We start from the raw sequence: 23,640 nt of genomic DNA, 5'->3' as shown, positions 1-23,640 counted from the left end.
GTTACTGCTCCGGATGCTCTTCAGCAGAAGTTGCTGCTCTCAAGCCAACCTGTGATGGTTTAACAATTTATCTGCTTACTGTGTCTTGAAATAACCTGATCTATAAACACAAGGTATTTGTTCTATAGACAAAAGTATGAACACAGTCAGGAGACCAATGAAATAGGTAGGGAAAAGAAGATAATAATCCTGGGGACTGGAGGGAAAGGGAGAACTAGACCAAACAGGCAAAGGGGAGCTTTGGGGTAGGCTGCGATAGAACAGTCTAGTCCAGAGATGCAAAAGCTGTGCTAGGTTGCCTGTGCCCTACATATCATCAGGTAACAACAAGGTCTTTCTCATATGCTACATGCCACTGTAAATGAATAAAAATAAACTGGAAAATAAATAGAGGGCTTTGAATGGACAGGGGAGATAAATGATTACTTAACTCCATGGTAAAGTTACTGAGGGTAGCTTTGGGAGAGGCAAATTAAGCTGGGACTGAACAAAGAATGCTTGGAGCTGCTGACTGTTATGGTCCAATGACAAAAGAAAAATAATCCACTTCCATGGGTGGCTCGCAGAGGATAAGCTGAGTAGACACATACCCACTAAAATTAAATGGCTGAATTATCATAATATGAGGCATCAGCTGAGAATGAGTTGAATGAAGGACAGAACAGGTAAAAATCAATGTCTGAGATGCAGGCTGCAGGCAGTGCACTTCTCTGTGAGCCACAATACTGAAAAGGGCAGAGGACTACTATGAAGAATCAGGGAAAGGCACTGATTTGAAAGGTCTAGTGTTTGAAGTACATGTGGCAAATGTGGAACATGTGAATCTATCAATGAAAATGGCAAATCTGATCCAAGCATGACAGCATTTGAAAAGGCCCCTTTTTTCCTACATTCAGGGAGCATATAATGAAATTAATCTATCTTATGTAGCCCTCTTACTGTATCTGTACCTTAGAAAGAAACTACAAATTCTTTCAATTTTTTTTTTTTTCTTTGTCATTGCTGGCTTCTACCAACTCCCAATCCTTCCAGTTACTGCAAGACCAATTTGTGTTGAGTCACCCTTCAGCTTAAGCTGGGTGGCCAAATTGTTCCTGGAGGCATAATTTCTCTTACTTCTTATAACCAGAATACTTGCAGCATTATGCACTAAGTGGCAGTGGACACTACCTTGTACCAATATGAGCAAATGAAGTAGACTGATGACAAAAAATATCTATTGTTTTAAAATAAATTTGCAGCAATGACAGCATTTATAAAAACAGGGAAAGTAAAGCAGAACAACTTTCATTTCAGAGTACCACCATCATATATAAGCATCAGGGTATCTAAAGGAACAAAATAACAGCATTTAAAATGCCATATGACTTCAATTCAGCCTGAGCCTTCATGCATTGTTACAATTTTTCATATTATTTTAGAATGTACTACAAGGATATGTAGAATTTTGAATCCGAGTTTGGTCTTTACATAATCCATAGAATCTTTTGCATTTTATATTAATGCAAAAGATGCTTTTGCATATTTGTTCTTAATGCATAATAGATGCTTTGTAGTTGGAATACATAATATATTTTTATATCAGTTATTTTCTAATGCATGAGATTCCTTTCTTCATTTCTGGAGATAAATCTCAGAACAGAAAAGAACAATTGTGCATCCTACTCAAGCTGAACAGATATGTATCTCCATCATTCACCATCACTCCATATTAGATTTAGAGTCAAACAAAAATAATTGGTACAGTTAATGCTGTTAAATAAAACCTGCACTTTTTATTCAGACTTAACTACTATTTCAAATCTCTCTTAATTCTATTTTCAACATCCCCTGAGTGAAACAATTCTTTATTCTACTTTAGTATGTAGGATGTACGGACATTCAGAGACTCTGCTCACCAATATTCATTGACAAACCACACTCAGCATAAAGAAAGGTGGATTTCCAAGATGTATGGTAAACTAACCTTAGAAAAAACTCCTGGCATTCGTTACATCTTCTGGATTGCACAGGTGCACATCCATCTTCTCCCATATATGGAAAATAAGAACTGCATCCTCCATTCAAATGCTTTTAACTTATTTACAGCTAGACTGGAGACAATATTTATCATCACAAAGTACAAAGCCAAATGTCCCTTTTCTTCAGGAGCACCAAAGATTAACAGATTAGAATGTTTTCCACATGTCCACTTTACTGTCAAGAGAATATTAAAGAAGTTTTCCAGCTTCCGCAGCTCAGCCAGATGTCAATGGATCCCACAGTGAAGCAAAATTGGCAGAGTAGCCTTCTCATGACCCCAGCATTGTTTTATCAAGGATCAGTTTAAAAGTATAAAGGGCCCATTTCTTGCTGAGATCTGTAATGTTTTTCAGCCCTTTCCCCCTGCAATTACACAAAAGTGCTGACTTTGTTGAACTACTGATATGCAGTAGTATTTCTTATGACTTCTCTCACACTGTGCTGTAATTGCTGTTTATGTTGGCACAAGAAAAGTACCACGTCTTGTTTCCACTGTACATTTCCGGACTCTGGTTTCAGTAACATCAGTGTAGGATATTGTACTGGGCATATGTTTTGTTGTGTAAACATTAACTGGTAATTTACTCTGTCAATCTCCACAGTATGGCTTCTAATTACCAGGGGTTGAGGGGCTTCAGATGGACATTTTACAAAATATTTACAGCAGCTATCCTGCTTCTTTTTTTTCTTCACTGCTATTTGTGTTTTGAAAAGCATTGCAAGAGTAAAAAGCTCTATCAAATGAAGTAAACAACTCCATCAAATGCCATAAAAAAAACCTGAAACCAAATGTATTCATTCTTTTGCACCTCATTCTCTAGAGTAACTAAAGACCACTTTCCCAACTAGTTAAGCAAAAATCTTGGCAATATTACAGTAAACATGATAGTATAGTAAAGTACCAGATATTTCTGTTTGCTTGCAATTTGATTATTCCCTTTATATTTTTTAACAAGAAAAAAAAAAAAAACCTTCTATTGGCTTTTTTTTCTTAAAATTCACTCTTGCTAAATAGCCTGTGAACTTGCAAATGGCTGTGCACATCCTTATTTGATTCAAGACTCAGACAAATGTACTTAACAAATGGGACCACTAAGGTCTTGTTAGAAAATCTACTGCAAAAATTCAGGACCAAGGAACAATCTCCCTTTAAGAGCGATGGAATATATGTTTTAGTCATTCATCTGTATAATTTCAAGGAAGTAGCACTTTATATTTTGTGCAAAAAATACAGTGTCATGAGTCGGATTCCAGGATGGGAATAATTCCAGTAACAATAATTACAGTAACATGGGCAAAGAAGATGCCATCAAATAAGGAATTTTTTGGCCACCCTAGGCAGAGAGAATTTTTATTTCAAATAAAATTTCATCACAATTTTCATTATAATGCAAGAAACTTTTTTTTTTAGTGTGATAGTTTCTCATCATCTACTGTTCCATTACAATTGGATCAACTTTATAATGTACATCACATTACAGTACCTTAGCATGTTACACTACCTCCCCTTCAAATATATTGACTAATTAAGTGTTAGCATTAAGGTGGGGAGCCACAAAATGTAAAACGCCTTGAAAATACTTTTCTCTTATTCTGAGGGAAGTTCCTTTTTATAAAAAGAAAAACAATCTGTAATTGTCTATCCAATGTATCTGCCAGCAGTAAAGACAAAACACTTCTTTTGTTTAAAAAGGCATTAAACTTAGCACCTTGTATTTTGCTACAGATACATACATTTTATTGCTCTGCTAAATCTTTTATTTTGTTTACTTGGTTTATTCTTTAGAGGAAAAAATGCTCCATCATGTTTAAAATTATCTCCTATTGTTGCAGCTCTTAGTGCAAGCAAAATTTAACTTCTACGAACATTGGAGAAAAAAATTTTCTTTCTGTAAGTGTTTACTTTATGCATTTGAATGGACTCCATTTATCAAATCACATCATTTGCCTCTGGCAATCTTACCACATATCATTTGCACTAAGCAACAAAGAAGAAAAAAGTAAACAGGCAAACATGCAAGCTGGAGTGTATAACACTACCATTCCTTTATGTTTAAAAAAAAAAAAAAAAAAAAAAAAAGTTTTCATTTCTGAATGCCTGGCTGTTGCAATTCATAGTGCAATATTTCAAAAGAAAAAAAATAGATAAGTGACAAATTATTTGACTCGGGAGACTGTTTCTGTGTTGCTTCAGCACAGCACAGAATGAAAAAAATGATTGTCATACTTTAGGTACTACATCAGCTTTGGTTTCTGTCTTAGCTGAAGAGTCATCTTCAACTAATTCCACTTATGCAAATCCTCCCTTGTTCTCCCAAGCTACAAAGATCCACCCAGCACTCATTTGGAGTGAGTTCAGAACTCCAGCCTTCTGGTCACAGTTATCTAGAGATTTTCTGCAGTTTAATTTACCTTAGAAAACACACTAAGATCTTGTTTAATGCCACTTGATACATCTCAAAAAAGGAAATAATTCTCCCTCCTTCATTGTTTGCTAGATAATAATAAAATTCCTTCTGAGGAGCTGTAAATATGCAAGAATGGCCAGAGTTTAATTCCACCCCCTCAGCACAGCTGTCTGTAGAGCTGCCCAAAAAGGAAGGAAGCATCATCCTGTAAACACTACACTTCCCTACTGGAGACCCTGGGATTTGTCATTTCCCAAGTCCAGCCATGGCAAACTCCTCTGACCCTTGCTTAGGTCTGAAATTCAGGTTCCATGTGATGTCCTCTTTTTCAGGCAAAAACTAGAATACACACAGTCACAAATAATGAAAAGTCATAAAAGCAATAATTTCCAAGAGGGAAAGCATTGTAGTGATTCTGTCCTTTTTTTTACAGTTACTATTAAACTTTAAGAAAAACTACTTTAGGGTAAAAAGGGAGAGGGAGTAAGTAATTCCCATCAAGTAGAAAAATAAACATGTCTAAAAGCCATTTATCTTCTTCCAGCTGATGTGTACAGATTAAAGTTCCATATGATTATAGGAAGAACTTCTAAAAACAAGTCAAGCAACACTTACAGAAAAAAATTATTTTCCAAAAAGAATGCAAATTAAATAAGGAATTAAATTCTGGGGGAAAAATGGTCTTAAAGGTACTTAATAGTATCTTGACAAAATTTTTGAAAATTTTCTTTCACAATTCTTTTTTAAATTATGTTTAAATATTGTATTTTATTTCTGTTACTGCTCCACATACCTTTTAGTGTCCAGCATATAAACTCAAATCCCCAGAGACAGCAGCAGCACACAGAGCTGACCAGAACCTCTGAAATCTCATCTCCAGAGACAGCCTTGGATGTCATTATGGAATGCCATTTGTGGAATGCCACAAATGCTACCAGGAATGACAGCAAAAACCTCTCTTTTGTGTGGCTAATGCACAGAAGTTGTGCTCTTTTGTGGCAATATATATGACCAAAAACCTAAATGGCATCAGGGCTGGGATTCAACTGTCCACTGTGTGTAACTCTTGCATAGTCCTGGACACAGCTTTGCCCTGGGGCAGACAGAGCTCCACCAAGCAATTTCTGGCACAGTCTGGGAACTTACATCCTTTAGGGACCATCCATAGTTGTCAGTCTGGACTTTTGGAGAGTTTGGTTTTTGGGATGCAAGTTTTACATAGCAATTGGCCACAGTACCAGAGAGGCCAGGATGTGCTGAGCATGGCAACCCTTTGAAGGAGTGATACAGCCACTGTGGGAATGCAAACCCTATTGAGACATTAAAATGACCATGGCAGCTGATGAGACAGCAACTGAGGAAGAAATGCATGTTGTGGCAGGAGTGCTGAGAAGGGAGAATGGGATGGGCCTGCAATGATGGATTCTGAGATGAGCCAGTTGTGTAGGATTGTATTTGTGGAAATCCCATTTCATTTGTTGTGGAAGTTGGAAGGTGTGGGTGAGACAAGCAAAACACTATAAAACTAGAAGGGAGAAGTAACAATTGCAGAGAACGAGCTTGTCTTTCTGTGGATGAGAGAGTGCTTATGTAATGCTGAATAAGGCAAAAGAAACAATCTTCAGACCAATTAAAATTCTTTATTTTCCAGTCATCTAGATAATCAAGACTTTCATTTTTAGGAATTGAATCAAACACTGTTGTAAAATAACAGTTATCAGTTCAATTCCTGATTGCTACAGGCAGTCATATCATTAAACCTACAGCTAGTCACTATCAATCATGCAAAAAACACCCCAAACTAGTACCTTTTAAGCATGCAATCCAATGCACAATAGAAATATGCATGGGGAATTTGACACCAGTGTGCCCCCACCATACATTTTATGTATGCTAAAGATCAGTGATTTCAGGTTTTTAGTGCTGTATTTTCACAGCTTCTAAAAGTACTAAATATTTATTTTAAATGTGGCTTAGCATTTTGAAAACTATTTTATACTAATTTGTTCTATAAACACCTGAACCCTTTTTTTTTTTTTAAGCCTTCTTACATTTCCAGCATTTGGAAGTAATTTGTTTCTAGTCCAAAAAAATGAATGTCTGTCTCTAACAAAAAGAGCTGGATTGCTGCCCAATCCACTTCAGAACTGGATGATGCTGACTTTTACCCATTTAAACAGTCAAGTTAAACAAGACACTGTTGGGATGATAAAAGGGGGTCTGTAAAGAGACTGCTGCTCTGGCTATGTGGACTTAAAATTATCAAACAATGACTAGGAAAACAGTGAAAGAGAGAAAAAAAATTAACATAAGTACCAGGGAAAACATTCAGTTTAGGTGAATGCAGGAGCACAGTATCTGTTCACATCATTCTTTCCTCTTGCCAGTGAACTGCCAGCAGGATATTTACTCTACTTAAGCACTGACAGAGGCCAAGGATGGCCAAAAGGAATTATAAAGGACAAGAAAGTGAAGGGGACAATGACTCTAATAGGCTGTGTGGAGTATTACCCTAAAAAGTAACTGTAATCTGCTAATTTTGCATCTAAATTATATTCTCTGCAATTTTGGGTGAGCCTTGTTTGCAAACTCTACTGTGCAAGATTCTTATAATCTGGAAAAAGGTGAAAAAACAGAATTGTCTTCTCATATCTTATTAATACCAGTTCCTTTCCCTTTTTCAAACTATTCAACAGTTCCAGATATGACAACTAAAGGTGGAGCAGAACAGAATCTGATGAAGACCAGAAAACCACCTAAAGTAAATTCTTTGAATCTGCTTATTTTTGCATAAAGTGCATTCACAAGAGGACAAAAATGCACAGAAATGAAAGCAATATTAGAAATGTATTTTAGGCACCGATCAACCAAGTCAGTATGGCCTTAATGTATCTAGATTTAATGAATCAGAAAATGATCATGAAGCTTAAATTGGAATGTACCACTGACACTGCAGAATGAAATGTGCAAAGGAATGCCACTTACAGGGTGGGGAACTCAGAAATTAAAGCACTTAAGACGTGATAAGGCAAGATACAATAAAGCAGCATTCCAAGAAAAAGAAGTGTGCAAGGAGGACACAAGCAAAGAAAAAGAATATTTGGGGCAAATTAATTTTTTTAAGAAATACACAGCTTCAATACTATTTGTATAGAAATGATCTTTGCTTTTAAGACAAATAACTAAAACCACTTCAGATTTTATTTGTATAGTTGCCGCAATGATTTTCCATTCATATTCCAGTTAGACATAGAGTGGTATGTATGAATTTGCAGAGATCCAAAGAAAGATGCATAGATTTGCATGTACAAATCAAATGTTTAAAAATACTTTAAAGATAGTTGAGGTTTGATTATAAGCCAAAGGAAAGTCATGTCTACTGTTGCAAGTCAGCTCTAGTGAGTAATTTGAAGATGAGAATAATCTATATCTGATGAAGGATCTCTTTTCTTAGTGTCCTGAAACAGACTTAGACTTGAGGTTTGTTGGTTCAGTAACTAGGCCTGAAAGCTTCTGAAATCCAATATTACAGCATATTACAGCCAGCTAAACAATGTACATTTCTATTATTCATTAATCCTTTATAGTAAGCTAAGTTTAATTTCAAATAAAAATCAAAACCCACAAAACCATACATACAGGCTACCTATTGGTATATGCATGTAAACAAATCTGCCTCAGGAACTCTCACTGCTATTTCAATACAAATATAACAACACAATATCAAATATATTCCCCTTCCTATCCTAAAATGTTCAAACAATAAGAACCTTGAAGCAAAGTCTACTATTTAGGTTTTTCCCCAATTATACTGTAACAGTCATAATAATAGTAATGATTAATTTATTTGTAGACTCTCACACTATCAAGGTTTTCTGAAGCATAAGGATAGGGGTCAAAAACTTACAGTTCCTCAAAAATTGCACACTGTGCACATTCTGCAAAAAGCAGCAGAAAGCAATAAAAATACAGTTGCTAATTCTTTTGTACTGATCTAAGAGAAGAGTAAAACTAGGGTTGCTAATTCTTTTGTACTGATTTGGGAAAAGAGCAGGAGTGGTGCTGCCTGTTCATTTGCTTAACTCCTTATTTTGCTGACATTACAGGCAAAACCATAAAATCAGTACCAAAAAAAAAAAATCAAAAAGACAAAATACTGGAAAACATCTGTCAGATTTTGAGCATGAACACCTATGTTTTATTTTCTTCCCATGTGTAGGTCTGATTTATCCATTTGTGCAGTATGTTTTTTCATTTACAATAATAACTAGCTGACTGCTCACAGTAGCAATACTGTTTGATCGAATGCAAGCTTTTTTTCCTACTTTCTCAAAGTAGACACCCTCTTTTTAAGTTTTCTTCAGAGGAAGAAAATGAATATTTAGTAGCCTACTACCTTTGCATAATTCACCTGCCATTTCCCCCCTAACTTATGTGCTTTCAAATAGAGTATTATTCACCTGTCTTGTTAGTTTTCAATCTCAAACAATTCTACCCACATGCTTTCCTACTGTCACATACTTCTTTGTCTCCAACAACTGCTTTTTTAATTGCTAGTTTTAGCTAAGTGCTATGTCATTTCCACAGGGAAGGGGGAATAAAAGGAAACAGAAACAAAAAGGCAAAATGATGTTTTCTAAATAATTTTATTTTACTGACAACATTTTGCCTAGCTTGTTAACAATTCAAAAGTACTGTTTATACTTTCAGACCCAGAAAAAACACAATAAGTGCCCTGGATAATTTAATTCTTATAAAAATCCAAAAGTAGAAATCTGGGAATACCCTTATTTAAAAGAACAGGCATGTTGCAGTAAAGTTTCTTGCTTTACCTAATATTTTGGTTTAAAGTCTCTTGCTTTACCTATAATTTTCTCTTATGTTTGATCTCAAACATTTTCTTTTGCATGCTTTAGAATATAACACAGATTTCCACTTAAAAATTGTGCTAGCTATCCTGTTTCTCACAATTGAAATCTAAAATTTGAAAAAAATTAATTTCTACAAGTTAAAACAATTACCCTTAACATGAGCATTACAGTATTGCAAATCATTCATTTAAGCAGGAAAACCTAGGATCCACGAGCCAATATATCCACAACTCTGCTGATGGATGCTTTCCAGCTTAAAGAAGTTCCATTTCATAATTCCATTTGTTTCCTGCCATTTAGCCAACTTTCCACTTATTAAATGCCTCCACACCTTAATATGAACTTTCAGTGCAGAACACTGTAAATTGTTTTCTAAAAAATCAAAGCATATGATGGCCTTTGTACATCCTTTGTCTTCTTTGGCAATGATTGCCTTGAAGAATTCCAGCAAAATACTGAAGCATGACCAGCCCATCCTGAATTCTGTACAGCTACCCTCAGTCAAGCTGAATTTTTTTGTAATGTTTCCATATCTGAACCTTGAAATTAGTTTCTGGAGATCTCTGTTAAATCTTCTGCAGTTTCCTGGCATATATTTGTAAACAGCAGAGGAAAGCAAACTTGTGAGGTCTGCTGAAGCCTTTCCATTTCTATGCTTTCCCCAAAATAGAAATGCAAGCATATTAAATTTTTTCAGTATCCCCTAATATGTGCATACTTCATATGGCAATTCTCTCCTACGCTCACATTGTGCTTCATAATGTCTTCAGAGTGCCAGGTTGTGCAGGATCAAAGAAATGGAAGGTTACAGGGCTCAGATAATTTATTAGGCACATAAGTAATTTGATCATTTGCTCACTCATATACCGTAGCTTTTTTAATCTAAAAAGTACATTCTACACAAAACTTGAAATCTATTCTGTTTTTAAATTTCAAATTTAAAAATTAAGTTTTAAATCTTCATAAAAAATATCTGTACTTGTCTGATGAACTTCCTCTGTTTTTTTCCTAGCACTTTGCAAAGTAAAAGACAAGCTTTATTTCAGTTTTACAAATTAAAAAAAATAAGAAAAAACCATGGGTACAGTGACATGTCAAATTAGGAAAAGACAAGCCAAGATGTATGTTATGGTTCCTGCCTCCTGTACCTCCTTAATTCCATACAGTACCTCCCTATTAGCTTAGAAAAACAGTCTGTAAGACAGTATTGAAATTTTAACAGAACTGTCATGATTATTTTTCGCTCTGTTAAAATTTAGTTCAGATATCAATAATTAAATTGCCAGGTAGTGAGTGCCCCAGCACACTGCTGAAAAAAACCCAAAATACGAGTATCATTTAATGCATTATTGAAGCAAGAATTTTGGCAGGTCAATACAAATTCAATTTGTCAGTTACCATAGAACTCCCCAAAACCAGTATTTTTTGATGTTTGTAGCAACAGACAAATCTGGCTGGACCAGCTTCCTCAGCTAAAAAGTGCATATTCACTGATAGAGGAGAAATTCTTAGCACAGTGAGTACATGCAAGGCTTCACACTTTTTCATAGTGTGGCTTCACATTTTTTCATAGATAAGCCTTAGTTATCTATCTTTGCCTTAAAACAGAAGTGTCAATTCATTGTACTGCACTATAGCTCTGGATGATTGTGCTTTTCAGGAAAATAAAAAGACAATGTTGCTTACAAATGAAGAATGATAGGGTATTAATTTGTGGGTTTTTTTTTTTTTTCTTTCTTGATCACTACATAAAACCCGTGAAAACGGAAGATATTGTGCTTATAACTTTTTACAACATAGTTTCATAAAACTGTACTGAAGAAAATTATCCTGTTGCTTCTTTTTAAATCAAGAGATTAACTGGTGTAAGTTTTTATGTATAATTCAGTAAAAAGGTAATAAATAATGAAAAGAAACCCTGAAACAATTTATCTGGAAGTAATACACACATGCATTTGCCTTTTTCTCATTCAGCCTTCCACCACTTCTATCCATATTTTCATGCCATTTTACCATTATTTTATTTTATCACTCCTCTATTCTATTCAGCTACCTAACTTGCTTGGTTTCTAGCTGTAACTGCTAGTCATTCACTGGGATAAGCTAGGATGAGCCATCAATCTTGTAGATAGCTACTAAAATATGCCAGACAAATGCAAGGTGATAGAACTGAGTGCAGGATACAAATGTTAAGTGAATCTTCTAGTAGAGAAGTGTTCTTACAAATGATGCATTTATTTGGAAATTCATCACTATGGGCATTACAGATATATTATCTTATGTCAGAAGAGAATGACAGAAATTCAGATCTGAAAACTTAAGAGGAAAATGTCAGTGAACATAATCTGGCACCTGAGAGAGACATTTAAGTTCTGTCAGACACCAAGACCAATTTCTCAGGCTTTCTTGAGGTTTTTATTTTTACCAACAGAGCTGCAAGTGGAGATCTGTTAGGGCTTTGTGTATGCCCAGACACCAGGAAATGCTTTCTGAATATAACAGACTATCTTGCCTCTGCAAGACAAAGGTGCCAGCTGAGCTCCAAGATCAAAGCACATGAGACCTGCCAACTCTCAGCACCCACTCCACTACCTGCCATTAAAAGCCATCCTTAAAGCTCAAGTTATTGGTTGCCAGTCCCTTCTCTAAAGACTCAACTGCCCTAAAAAGCAGCAAGGACAGACTACGCGTAAAAGAAGGCAAGTAAGGAGTCCAGAGTCATAGCCAGGCAGGCAGTGGCAGCAACATGACCAGAAAAACACAGCCAAGAAGTTGAGTCAGAGATTCAAGATTGGAATCAGGTCTGGACACAATAACCAGGATCAGACAAGATCAGCCAGGTCTGAGGGTAAGCCAGTAAGTCAAGCCGGCAGGTGAGGATGAGAATGAGAATCAGGGAGGCACCAGATGGCACAAGTGCAATTGCAATGCTGCTGCAGAGTAGCTCAGGCAAGGGCCAAGCACTAGAGCTTCAGGTTTAAAGCCACTGCCAGGTGAAGGAGAGAGAGCCTGCACTGAGGATCCTTAGCAGCAAGCAGCTCCTGGACAAGAGGTCTCTGCAGCAAGCTGGCCTCTAACTTGCACCTGAAAGGGGCCATGACAGCTTGTGACTTCAAGCAAGCTCAACAGCTATAAAACCAAATCCTGTATTTAAAAATAAGAAAGGGACAAGATGGACAGCTACAACCAGGAGATGGTTTTGGGTGGAAAATTCATCTCACCCAAAGTTCTGTATGGAAGTTCATGTAAATCACGGAGGAGGGAATTTTAAACGCAGGGTTTTTTAGTCGCTTAACTTAGGCTCTACCATTTCATGCTGCTGGCTCATGTTATAAGCTCTATTCCTGTAAAAAATCATTCTTGCAAATTAATAAACCATGAACTTCAGCACCTTTATTCAGATTCCTCTCCTGCTTCTGGCCAGCCAGGCCAATACTGAGTGCCTTTGAGTGAACCTAGATTTTACTACATAAGTAAACTGGATGCACAAAAATACGCAGTTTAGATAGGGTCTCCAGCATAGACCAAGAGACTTGAATCAATTCAGTTAAGTGATGCAGGGAAAAGGTCAGCAGTCAGCCATTCTAATTTGGATTTACTTTTCTCTTAAGTTTATTTCATCTTTAAAATTCAAGGATCTTAAAGAAATTAATAAAATGTTATTAAATATTTCAAGCTCTATAAAAGGGGGTATATTATAATGTTTGTAATAAAAACCTGTACTCTCAAATCTGGATTTTGCAGTCTGAACCTTGAAAGTTTAATTATAGGCTTGATAAATTCTGGTTTTGGTACTAAAGTGGGGATTTTATATAAAAATTCCTGTTTTCTGGAAAAAGAACTCATAAAATGAAGTTTCATTTGGCATGTAATCAATCTCATTCATCTTTCGGTGTCCAACAGAGTGAATATGATCACACAAGGTGGTAAAAATACTTGGTCTTTCTAAGCCATTAGAGTTTTATTATTGTTTTCTTTAAGTTAGAATTTGATCCTCATAGTGTGGGGATCAGTTCATTTTAATGAATTAGGATAGCAATTTGTGTTTGATAAAATTCTATGGGACAATCATGTGGTTGTTTCCTTTATTCAGGTATCACAGCCAGACAAATGTCCTCTTTGCCTCTTAGCATAGTCTTTCTCTTGTTTGAATATATGTTATAAAGACAGACAAATCAATTTCTGGCAACTACACATGCTTTACAGGAAAAGAGTTCTTTGACACTTCCATTAAATACTTTTCTTTCCACACCCATTCTGTACACACAACAGGAATCAATTGTCAATGAAACACAAATCTCCTTAGATCGTAGATAAGGTAAGGCCTACCTTACCGGAGCCTCTCCATAAAGAAATTTCCTGACCTATCTTTTTACCCTTCCTTGGAGGTCTGTAACAATTTCCTATAAATATTTTACTATTTCTGTTAGCTACACTATGTGTTTGTCACATTAGCTAATGCACACATGTAATTTTACTCAAAATACCATAACCTCTAACTAGATCTCCACATCATTTCCCATCTTCTGAATCGTCTTTTCAGTAAATTATATACTCTGGTAGTTTTATATTAAGCCATATAACCAAGAGCCAGTCATGTTTCTACTATAAATGCTTACTGGTATCTTTTGAAGCATCACTTCATGTTCCTCGCATTTTTACACAGATTATTTTAATAAAATGAAGTGCATTTCCTTTCTATCTGTATTATTTGCTTCAGCAATTCAAAAAATTACTTATGCTTTAAAAGTTGGCTAATCTCTCTCCCATCTTTCACTACCTATCTTTATGCTAAAACAACACATACAAAACTGAATACTAAAATTGCAAGACTACTAGCCCTCCTAATTTCTTATACAGATACGGCCTGTCAGTTCTAGATGACTTTGGATCAGTCCCAAATGAAAGAAAATATTCTGGGTAGTATAATCCTGCATGAAACAATGTGATCTGTATAAAAAATCACTTTCTGAATTACCAGCAACTCTTTCTACTCCTAGGAGATTTCCCATCGAAGCAATGCCTGAATTAGTGCAGAGTGATTTGTGGCTTTCCAGCTGTCATTCATTAATTCTTAGGAAATACAATATACAATACAACAGTACTCAGCCTGGGGCTGTTTAGCAATGTCTTAGGAAGAGTGTAATTTGTCTGCTGAATGTTCTTTAAACTTGTTTTCAAACAATAACTGTAGTCTATTATTTCTATGAGCCCCCAAACACATTTCACTCTTGCTGAAATATTGTGTCAGTTACGCAGACCCATAAAGGGGGATGGGAAAGGAATTGTGTCTGAGAAGAGTTTGGTTTAGGAAACAGCAGCTGAGTTGAAGACAAGGGGTTTTATTCCAGTGCTCTGCTATTCCTGTATCTTTGGCAGAAAGGAAAGCACAGGCAAGGCTGACAGCAGGGACTAGAAGTGACCTGGGCACTCTGATCAACTGGCTTTAGCACTTCACCACACAGCCGACCGGCAGCTTAGGAGTCCCTGTTTTAGAAGGAGTATTGCTTTAGAAGGAGTTATAATTCATTGCTAGCTGCCTTGGGTTTTTGACCAGAGACAAGAGAGGACGCTGTGAGGTTCAGGATCTGTTTGAGGATCCAAAAGCCTGGGGACCTTCTTCTACGTGAGCCAAGGAGCTGCTTGCACAAAGCCAGTCAGTGAGACTGTGTAATGCCTGCTTCATCAAGGACTTTTGGCAAACTCTATGACAAGTTCAGCTCAGCCAAAACCACTTCACCTTTAGACATGTACTGTAGGAGACCCTGACAACAGAGGGAAGTTTTCTGGTGGGTCTCAGGCACCCCTGCCTTCCCAGAAATCTGAGAAGGTTGCATAGGAAATTCTTTTTAAGTCTTTTGCTCCCTTGAATTTGCATTTTAATTACCTTAAACTGCACATTAGGTACCTACGAGATTTTTTTGACCTTCAGCTCTTACGCAGTTGGTTTAAGAATGAAATAAAAAGATACAGAGGTAAACATGAGACAAGAATCACTTACAACAAATACTGGAGTTAACCAAGCACAGCCATTGTTCAGTGTTTAGTAGGCACCATGACGGCAATTATTTTAAGGAAGGATTTGAAAAACAATGCTTCAAGTATTTTTATGGCCAACTCCTCCCATGCTCAGGGGTTTACATACTTTTAGCTATTGCATCTGCAACTGAAGCTAACTGTGAAATTAGCAATTTATTTATCCCATGGTACGTTCACACACATTTGTAACAGTAAAAGTGAGTAAGGGTGAATAGTGAATGCTGTGAGTAAAAGTAGAACCTTTCTTACCAGATTTTCTCATTCCCTATTTAATTGAATACCTGTGGGTTCCCATATTGAAGCCTTCCTTGTTCCTCTTGTAGTGTATACCACTAATACTGTTAACACAATTGTATCTAAATAACATCATATGAGCTCTGCCAAAATACAAACAAAAGAAACTTGGACCTTCAAAGTGACTGCCTGAATTGCATGGAAACAGAAGACACCATTAAATATAAAATAAAGGCCTATGCTTTGTAAATAGCTAATGACTCTGTAAGGCTTAGTAAAAGTAGGTCTCCTTAGCAAAGCACATGCATATTAAGATATTTCTCAGGATTATATGTTTACAAAAACTACATAAGAACTTGCAGTCTGTCTTCTGCATTGTGTTCTATTCTGAAAAATATATCAACATAAGGGGAAAAAATCTCTTACAGAAATTAACTCTGATTACTTAGGCATAGATTTGAATGCTGATTAAATAAAATATAAAGCTGTTGCTAATCTTACTTGGAAGGCATAACTGATGAACAAAAAAGAATAATGAAGGCATATGAATAGTGATAAAATTACCTAGACTATTCTGTGTACATAACTACCAATATTTTAGATTTATCCATCTGAAATCAACATGTAATTATGCATTAATCCATTTTATTTTTAGACACATCTTCAAAGTAGAAATTTTAATTTAGTGGAAAACAAACATACGGCTGTTCCTAAGAAAACTGGAATCTGAGATATCAGAAAAAAAGTATTTAATGTCCTTCCTTCATCTAATGTCAATGAAATGTAATAATCATAACTGTTTCTTAATGATTTTGTATGGAATTGAAGGTAATTAATAAATAAATTTTGACATTTCCTGGTAAAAACAACAACAATAATACCAGTAGACGATCTGATGCGTGAGGAATACTTTCCTAAAGTTTAGTGAGTGCCTTTTTGCTCTTGTAATGATTTCTTTAATGGCAGGATTGTTTAAAATTGCACATTGAATTAAAATAAGAATACCATTATTGTATATTATAAAGCAAGAAACCAAGTCACCTGCATGGCTGTGAGGATATTGGCTAACGCCTGGCCATACGTGTCATGACAGTGAACAGCAAGAGCACTCAAAGGAATTTCCTTCATAACAGCTTCCAGCATTTTCTTCATACTTCCAGGCGTCCCCACACCAATTGTATCTCCCAGAGAGATTTCATAACAGCCCATACTGTACAGCCGCTTAGATACCTGATTGGAAACAGAAAAACACCAAGAGGTGAAGATGAAAGAGTATAAAATAGGGGCAAGAACATACACTATAAAGGACATACTTCTGTACAGGTTTTAGGTTTTGACCTACTGAGGTGGATCTATTTATCAGACAACCTATATTCATTCTTGAAAACTGCCATAGGAGAAGAACATCCCATGGATCCTCTTTATTTCAAAATTATAGTTCTGCTACATTCTGTACATGGAATAGCTAACCAAGTCAAATCCATCAGAAACTTGCTTTCTGACTTTCCCACAGAATCCAAATGAGCAAAATTTTAACATTATGAATTAAGTTTCTGTCAAGCCCTTTCCTAACATTTTCTCCTCTCTGGGGACTTCCCAGCTGTTTGGTTTTCTCCATGTACTTTTCAGCTTACAAGATGTGCAGGGTAAAGACCTGTCCTTTTGTTTGCACATTATATGAAGCCAACAAAGATAATAAATAATTAATAAAAAGCCTGATTTTTCTTTCTCTTGGCACTTAAAAAATCAATGAAAACTGAAATTTTAACGTGCTGCAGTCAACACTAATTTTGCAATATTTATTTTTCTTGCTTTTCATGAAATCAAACATTCAAATACTAACAAAGCAAAACTGCAACTTAATTAACATTCTAGTCCTTAAGTTTTAAAAATGTTCTTAATATCAAACAAAACCATATACAAATAGGTCTTACTTATGTAGGCAGAGCCCTAAATATTTCTGGAATTTCGTCTTCAAGGAGTTCTTTGCATGAGTGAAAACTGAGGTCTGGCTCCATAATTTTTGCATGGAGAGAAACACATTCAGAAGCACAAAATCATATTTTCACTGAAAATATTGCTTCAGGAATCGAATGCAGGAGCTTTCCATCTTATTTTTGTTGGAATCATTTGGAAAGATTCCACTTTATTTTCAGCTGCTCAATATGTTTGTCCCCTTTAGGATTCCCCACTGTGTATGAAAGATCCCAAAAGACCACTCCACTGGAACAGAATCCTGGTTTAGAAACTAACTGTTTAGAGATGAAAAAATACAACTCTCTTCCAAAAAGACATCTTAAGTCACACTGCAGTCTGCTGTTAAAACAATTCCAGGGCTTCATCAGTAGGATTGCTGTGAGCATGTCTGAGGAAGCGGACAAAGTGCTGCACCAGCAGTCTCGGAAGCGCTGGATTAATATTGCTGTTCACTTAATTCAAAGAACAGCTGAAAAAAAGAAATCATCTAAATCATCCTGCTTAAGGCTTGGAAGTGCTATGACTATTGCAAATGTGGTAAAACTGTGCTTTAAAGTCAGATTCCTTGGTTCATATACACATAAATTCAACATACATTTTAAGAAAGGGACATTCACCAGAATGCAAAAGGGATTTATCTCACAGCATATTTTTATATCATCAACACATGGCAGGCATTTTAACTAGACTACTGTTGTAAGAAAGAAAAAGGATTATCTGCAGTTAGGGGTGGATTATATTCAGTTAAACCCCAAACCTTAGTGTTTCTTTAAGATCAGGGCAAAGAAACGTACTGCATTTTCCCCCCTCTTCTTTTTAATGCACGATTCGAAGTTTTTCTAGCTGAGTATTTTAGTCATAAATTGGACTATATAAACTGCTAGAAATATTGCATTCACTTCTTTTTCATGCTCAGTCCTTAGGTCTTTCAGCTTCCTAAATGCAGAGTTCTGAAAGATGTAAGAAGAGAGGGTGAAACTTAACATCAATGCATCACTCGTCATGATCTAAACTTAAAGTGATCCTTAAAAAGAGATCTCTATTTAATTTAAAGCTTGGAAGCTGAATGGGAGTTTTTGTACTGAATTTTCTATTCTGCCATAGTTGAAGGCAGTTTGTTAGTTACAGTTTTGTAAGTTTTCAATGTGGATTTTTGGGAGGAGAATGTGGGAGAAGAGAAAGCACTGTTTTTATATGTAATCAGGATGTGATTATGAGCTTTCAGCTTTGTTGATTGAACAGGGTTGTGTTCTGCACCACTGAGCAGTTTTGCTATGCATATGAGTCTTGTGCTTTGGAAACATTGTCATGACACCAAGCATTGATCAAAATGGGAATTGGGGAACCAGTGCTGCAACCTCTTAGGTATGTGAATAGTCCTACTCCTAGAAATAATATCTAAAACTATACTCCTATATGGAATACAAAAACCAGTTATAGATTATTTTAATCAACTAACAATCTAAAAAAACTGCAGTTCTTGTGCTGTAAAGGAAACTTTAATGATCCAATAATATTCAAACAAGAGTAAGTACATTTTCTGTAGATCACAATGTGTCCTGGATAATATTTAATTTAATGAATTCACTGCTTTAGGTTAAAAGGAAGCTAAAGAAATAAATAAGCAGGCAGAAAGTCAAAAACAGCCAAGCATATGATAATGGATTCTACAACTGGCTTCAAGTATATTATACAGTATTTCCGAAAACTTTAAAGCTTTATCTGCCTAAAGTTGAAATATCCAAACCACAAAATGATAAATGGTTAAGCAGTGACTTCCTTTCAAGAATCAGCAGAGTAATAGGATAAGACTAGGCAACTGATTTTAGGATATGAAAACTGTTTGTTTGTTTGTCTGTTTTAAATAAAGAACCATACAAATACACCTGATAGATTCCAGAAGTCTAAAGGCATCTGAATTTTGCACTCACTCGATAACTATGTGTAAAACAGTTACATATCTAGCATGACAGAAATTAATCTAGTCTGCTACAATCTGTAATAATGCATGTAGTCTGAAATAATCCACCTCTTCTAATTGCTTTTGCTTCAGTTAAAAAATATTTTGCTTAAAAAAAACCTAAAATGGTCACTGTTACTGACTGCAGGAGAAACTGCCTAAACCTCTCAATCACAGCTGCTGATTGCAATACACACTCAAGGGAGTCAAAAGGCTCCCATCCCAAAAAGATGATGACCAGAGCAGCAGCTTTCTGAAAGAGCTTAGCAACTCAGCCAGTAATTTTGGTAATGCTGATTCTGTGCATGCATTTATATAAAATCCATCAGATACTTCTATATATACGGCAGTGCTTGCTGAATCAGGGATGGAATTAATAAATTTAATGTGGTAGCTTTTATTCATGAACACATACACAGTGGTAGACAGGTACGCAAGATGACACTTATTAAGATGAAGATAGAGATTAAAATAGCTCTGTGAGCAAAAGTTTGCAGGTCTGGAACATTAAATAGCAATCCCACTGGCAAACTGAGAAGGAGCTCTTCTCAGTAAAAGGAGCTTTTCTCAGTAAAAACAAGCAACACATGAAAAGAAGCCAGTTGGGGAACATGGTAAACAGTATGTGATCACTGCTCTAACTAAAGCTGTGTCATTTCTAACCTTCACTTCATATTAAAACAAATAAATTTAGAAATACTGAGTACCTCCCAAATTAGCTTTTTTTTTTTTTTTTTTTTCCAAAGAGTCTGAGTATGTGTGGATGCTGTGGGAGAAGTATTGTCACAAATTCCATCTGGAGTGTATACTAGAAGAAGATGCAGGAGAACAGGACCTGAAAACCGCACACACAGACAAATGTTGACTAGTTGCTAGTGCTACAAATTAAAATATAATGGTTTGGATATTCTGCCAGATCAACAAAAATAGGTGATTAAGTCTCCTAGAGAAGACAAGGCTGTCCCTAGGTGGAAGGCCAGCATGTTCTGTCTTAAGCCTTTTGGAATTTTTACTCCACTTTCTTTTTTTCCAGTCCACTTAAACTTTGATGCCTGCTTTGCCTTCCTGCAAAATTTTACACTTCTGTTTCACTCATCTCTCTTCTGGAAAAAGGGCTGGACTAATATCTTCTTCCTTATCCTATATTCTAAATGAGAAAAAGGAGCAGGGAGGGAAGGTGCAACTTATTTCGTCATGGCACTAGAGCAATTTAAGAAAACATATTGGGGGTGAGTTTTGGTTCATGTGTCAATCACATGACCCTCACCAGAAGCACAATGACAACACAGTGTGCTTACTCCAGCATAAAATGGATTTAAAAAGCAAAAAGCTGTGCAGAAAACCCTCCTGTACAACATAGTCCACTAACACACATGCGTGAGTCTATTTCCTTAAGTAATTTCTTACCTTCTTGCTAGACAAAGTAGTACATAATATTTTTTTCCATGACTGATAGCAATCAAAATATGCTATTTTTCTCACATTTGACTGTATGGGGTTAAGTGAGGTTATGTACCAAGTTTTAGCATTAGCAAGTTTTTTTTCTTGTTTTCCTTAAATTTTATCCATTAAAGACCTTTTTATGATTAAGTAGAGAGAATTGCTTTCAGACATTTTTAAATGTATTTTTGATTAATTAAAAAGACAAGCCATTAAAAAGAAATTCTCTCTTACTTCAGCCACTTTGTCTGGTACAACGGTTCCTTCATATGGGCATCCCAAGGCACAGGACACATACCTATAACAAAAAGAAAACACAATGTTCTGGTTTATATAATTATTTATTTATTTAATTTTTATATAGATATATATATATATTTGTTTGTTTGTTTGTTTATATATATATGCATTTGTCCATGCTACATTACAAATAGATTAAATATAATTCTGAACACATAAACCAATCAATGTAGAATAAAGATTTGAATGAAAAGTTAAAATTACATCAGATGACAACAGGTTTATCAGTTTTCCTTTCAGATCACAGAACAGCAATGCAAAGCTTTAGTTATGCTCAATATATGTCATGAGTTGTAAAGGACTGGCAATGTGGCCAAGTTTACAATGTTGTAGGAGACTTGGTTTTTCTTGGTATTCCTGTCTGAAGTTGCAAGTCAGCTCAAACTCTGCCTTGCCTTTCCCTCACAGGGTATTCAGAGAAAGATAACACTTTCTTTCTTGTACTACCTAGCCAGATCATAGTGAGCAAACATGGACACAGACTCCTTCTGACAACCCCACCATCTCATCAGAACTACAGTGAATGAGGAAGTTTTCACACTCTCTCTGTACTGGCATTTCTGTCCCAGTGCCCCAGAAGAATTATAGCTCCATTGCAAGCTGCAATTTAGGCATGCCTTGGGACAAGAAGAAACTGAGAAGCCAAACTGTGTCCCTCAGCAGCTATTGGCTCCACAAAGAAGAAAAACTGAAAGCCACAACCAAACTTCAGCCCTTAATGCTCTATTAGCACAGAATCCAGTTTAAATTTCCTCTTTTTAATGATAATTAAGACCCATGAAATTCTAATTAAACTACTAATTGTTTATCTTAAATTGATCAGGAATATGATTAAACTAATCAGAAACATCCAGTCAAAATCAAAAGTGTGACTGTAAAAGGATTTACAACAGATTCAGAGGCCTGGAGAGCCCCAGTCCCAGCGGGAGGTTGCTCAACTGCTTAACAGGAGAACAAGAGCCTTCATCGATCTTCCATCATTCCCTTTCGCTCAACACTGAAGGATATAATGTAAAATTATACACTGCATAATGCAAAAGGGATTGAACAGATGCCAGTTTGTATGTAGTCCAGGTCCATGGGGTAAAGGATGTATTGTTTCTTTGCAGTTGAAGGAGAAACTGATTGATAGAATGTGAAATTAGGATCAGTAACAGGCAAAAACAAATTGTGAAAAAAAAAGTCCCTATTTTAATGCATAGAATATATTCCACCCTTATATGAAGGCATGCTGCTGGCTCACTAGAAGTAACAGTAAGAATTAAGCCAACCTTAAATGTAAAAAGAGTTTGATTAGCTCTGACAAAGAAATGGAAATTAATTTTGTTTCCAGAAAAGTGGTTGGGTCCATTATGTCCTGCTCATAATTTTAATCCAGATGCCTACTAGGCATGATTTCAATTATCTATATGTCATTATGAAAACCAGGTTTTTGAAACCTGGCCACAGAATTCATTAACTATCAGCCTCAATTTAGATGTCACTGTTTAAATTCCAAAATTCTGAATTTTCATATCTACATTAAAGATAATGTAGCTACTGTTAACAGTTAAACACTGTCCTGATTTTCAGTGACATGTAACTGAAAAGCAATTTAGGATAATTTCCTTAATTTTTTTTTATGCATACAGTTTTTCAAATGAAACTAAGTGTGAAGAATTTCAGACCCAAAGGATTGCTTTTTACATAATACTACAGTGCCTAAAGCTAGTGACTGCATAGACCTACTGAAATTATTTTCATTATCAGCCACAGCACTTTTTATGAAGTGATTAAGAACAGCACTAAATACTAAGTAAATGCAAAACATACAGTACATATGTGCACATGTTCCCTTTACTTACATATCTTTACAGGTTCCTAATGCCTGCATATGTCAGATCAAGAAGACATGCATTTGGTAGTGATAATGTGGCATGAACGACATCTGGGATGAAGTAGGGCAAACAAAAGTAAAAGCAGGCCAAAAGGTATCCAGAGAACAACAGAATACTCCCTGTGGTTCACACCAGACAGCAGAAACTTGCCTGAGCTCACATAATTCAGCTGGGCCTGCTGGGGTATGAAAGTATGTGGTGACCTGAGGAATCTGCCTGCTACAATACACAAATCTGTTTGAGATTATGAACTCTCTGCATACTTGCACCATTGCGACTCGACTGACATTTTAAACAAGGAAAATATGGTAGATATAATCTATCTGGGCATCTGATATTCAATATTAAACTGGAGAAAATAGGGATTACTGAAAGAATTTGACAGGAAAATAACTTCCTACCAGAGAGACAACAAAGTCCTGTGAAGAATGAAAAGACAAATTTTCAGTAGAGTTCATCAAGAATGAGCTTGGCAGAATTTTATCTAATATTTTCATTTAATGAGTTGGAAA

The 23,640-nt window shown here is 35.9% G+C and overlaps 1 protein-coding gene across 1 annotated transcript in view; it reads right to left on the bottom strand.

The window, feature by feature from the left end:
- The window catches only part of HMGCLL1 (3-hydroxymethyl-3-methylglutaryl-CoA lyase like 1), a 76,751-nt gene that overhangs the window by 12,805 nt on the left and 40,306 nt on the right, over positions 1-23,640 (bottom strand). Inside the window, exons 6-7 of the mRNA XM_053973995.1 lie at positions 21,186-21,249; positions 16,616-16,804 (exon numbers count right to left, since the gene is read on the bottom strand). Of these exons, the coding sequence (XP_053829970.1) occupies positions 16,616-16,804; positions 21,186-21,249 (253 nt within the window). The remainder of the gene's footprint in view (positions 1-16,615; positions 16,805-21,185; positions 21,250-23,640) is intronic.

Source organism: Vidua macroura, chromosome 3 (assembly GCF_024509145.1).
Source record: "Vidua macroura isolate BioBank_ID:100142 chromosome 3, ASM2450914v1, whole genome shotgun sequence".
NCBI lineage: Eukaryota > Metazoa > Chordata > Aves > Passeriformes > Viduidae > Vidua > Vidua macroura.
This window is presented reverse-complemented; position numbering and strand designations above follow the sequence as displayed.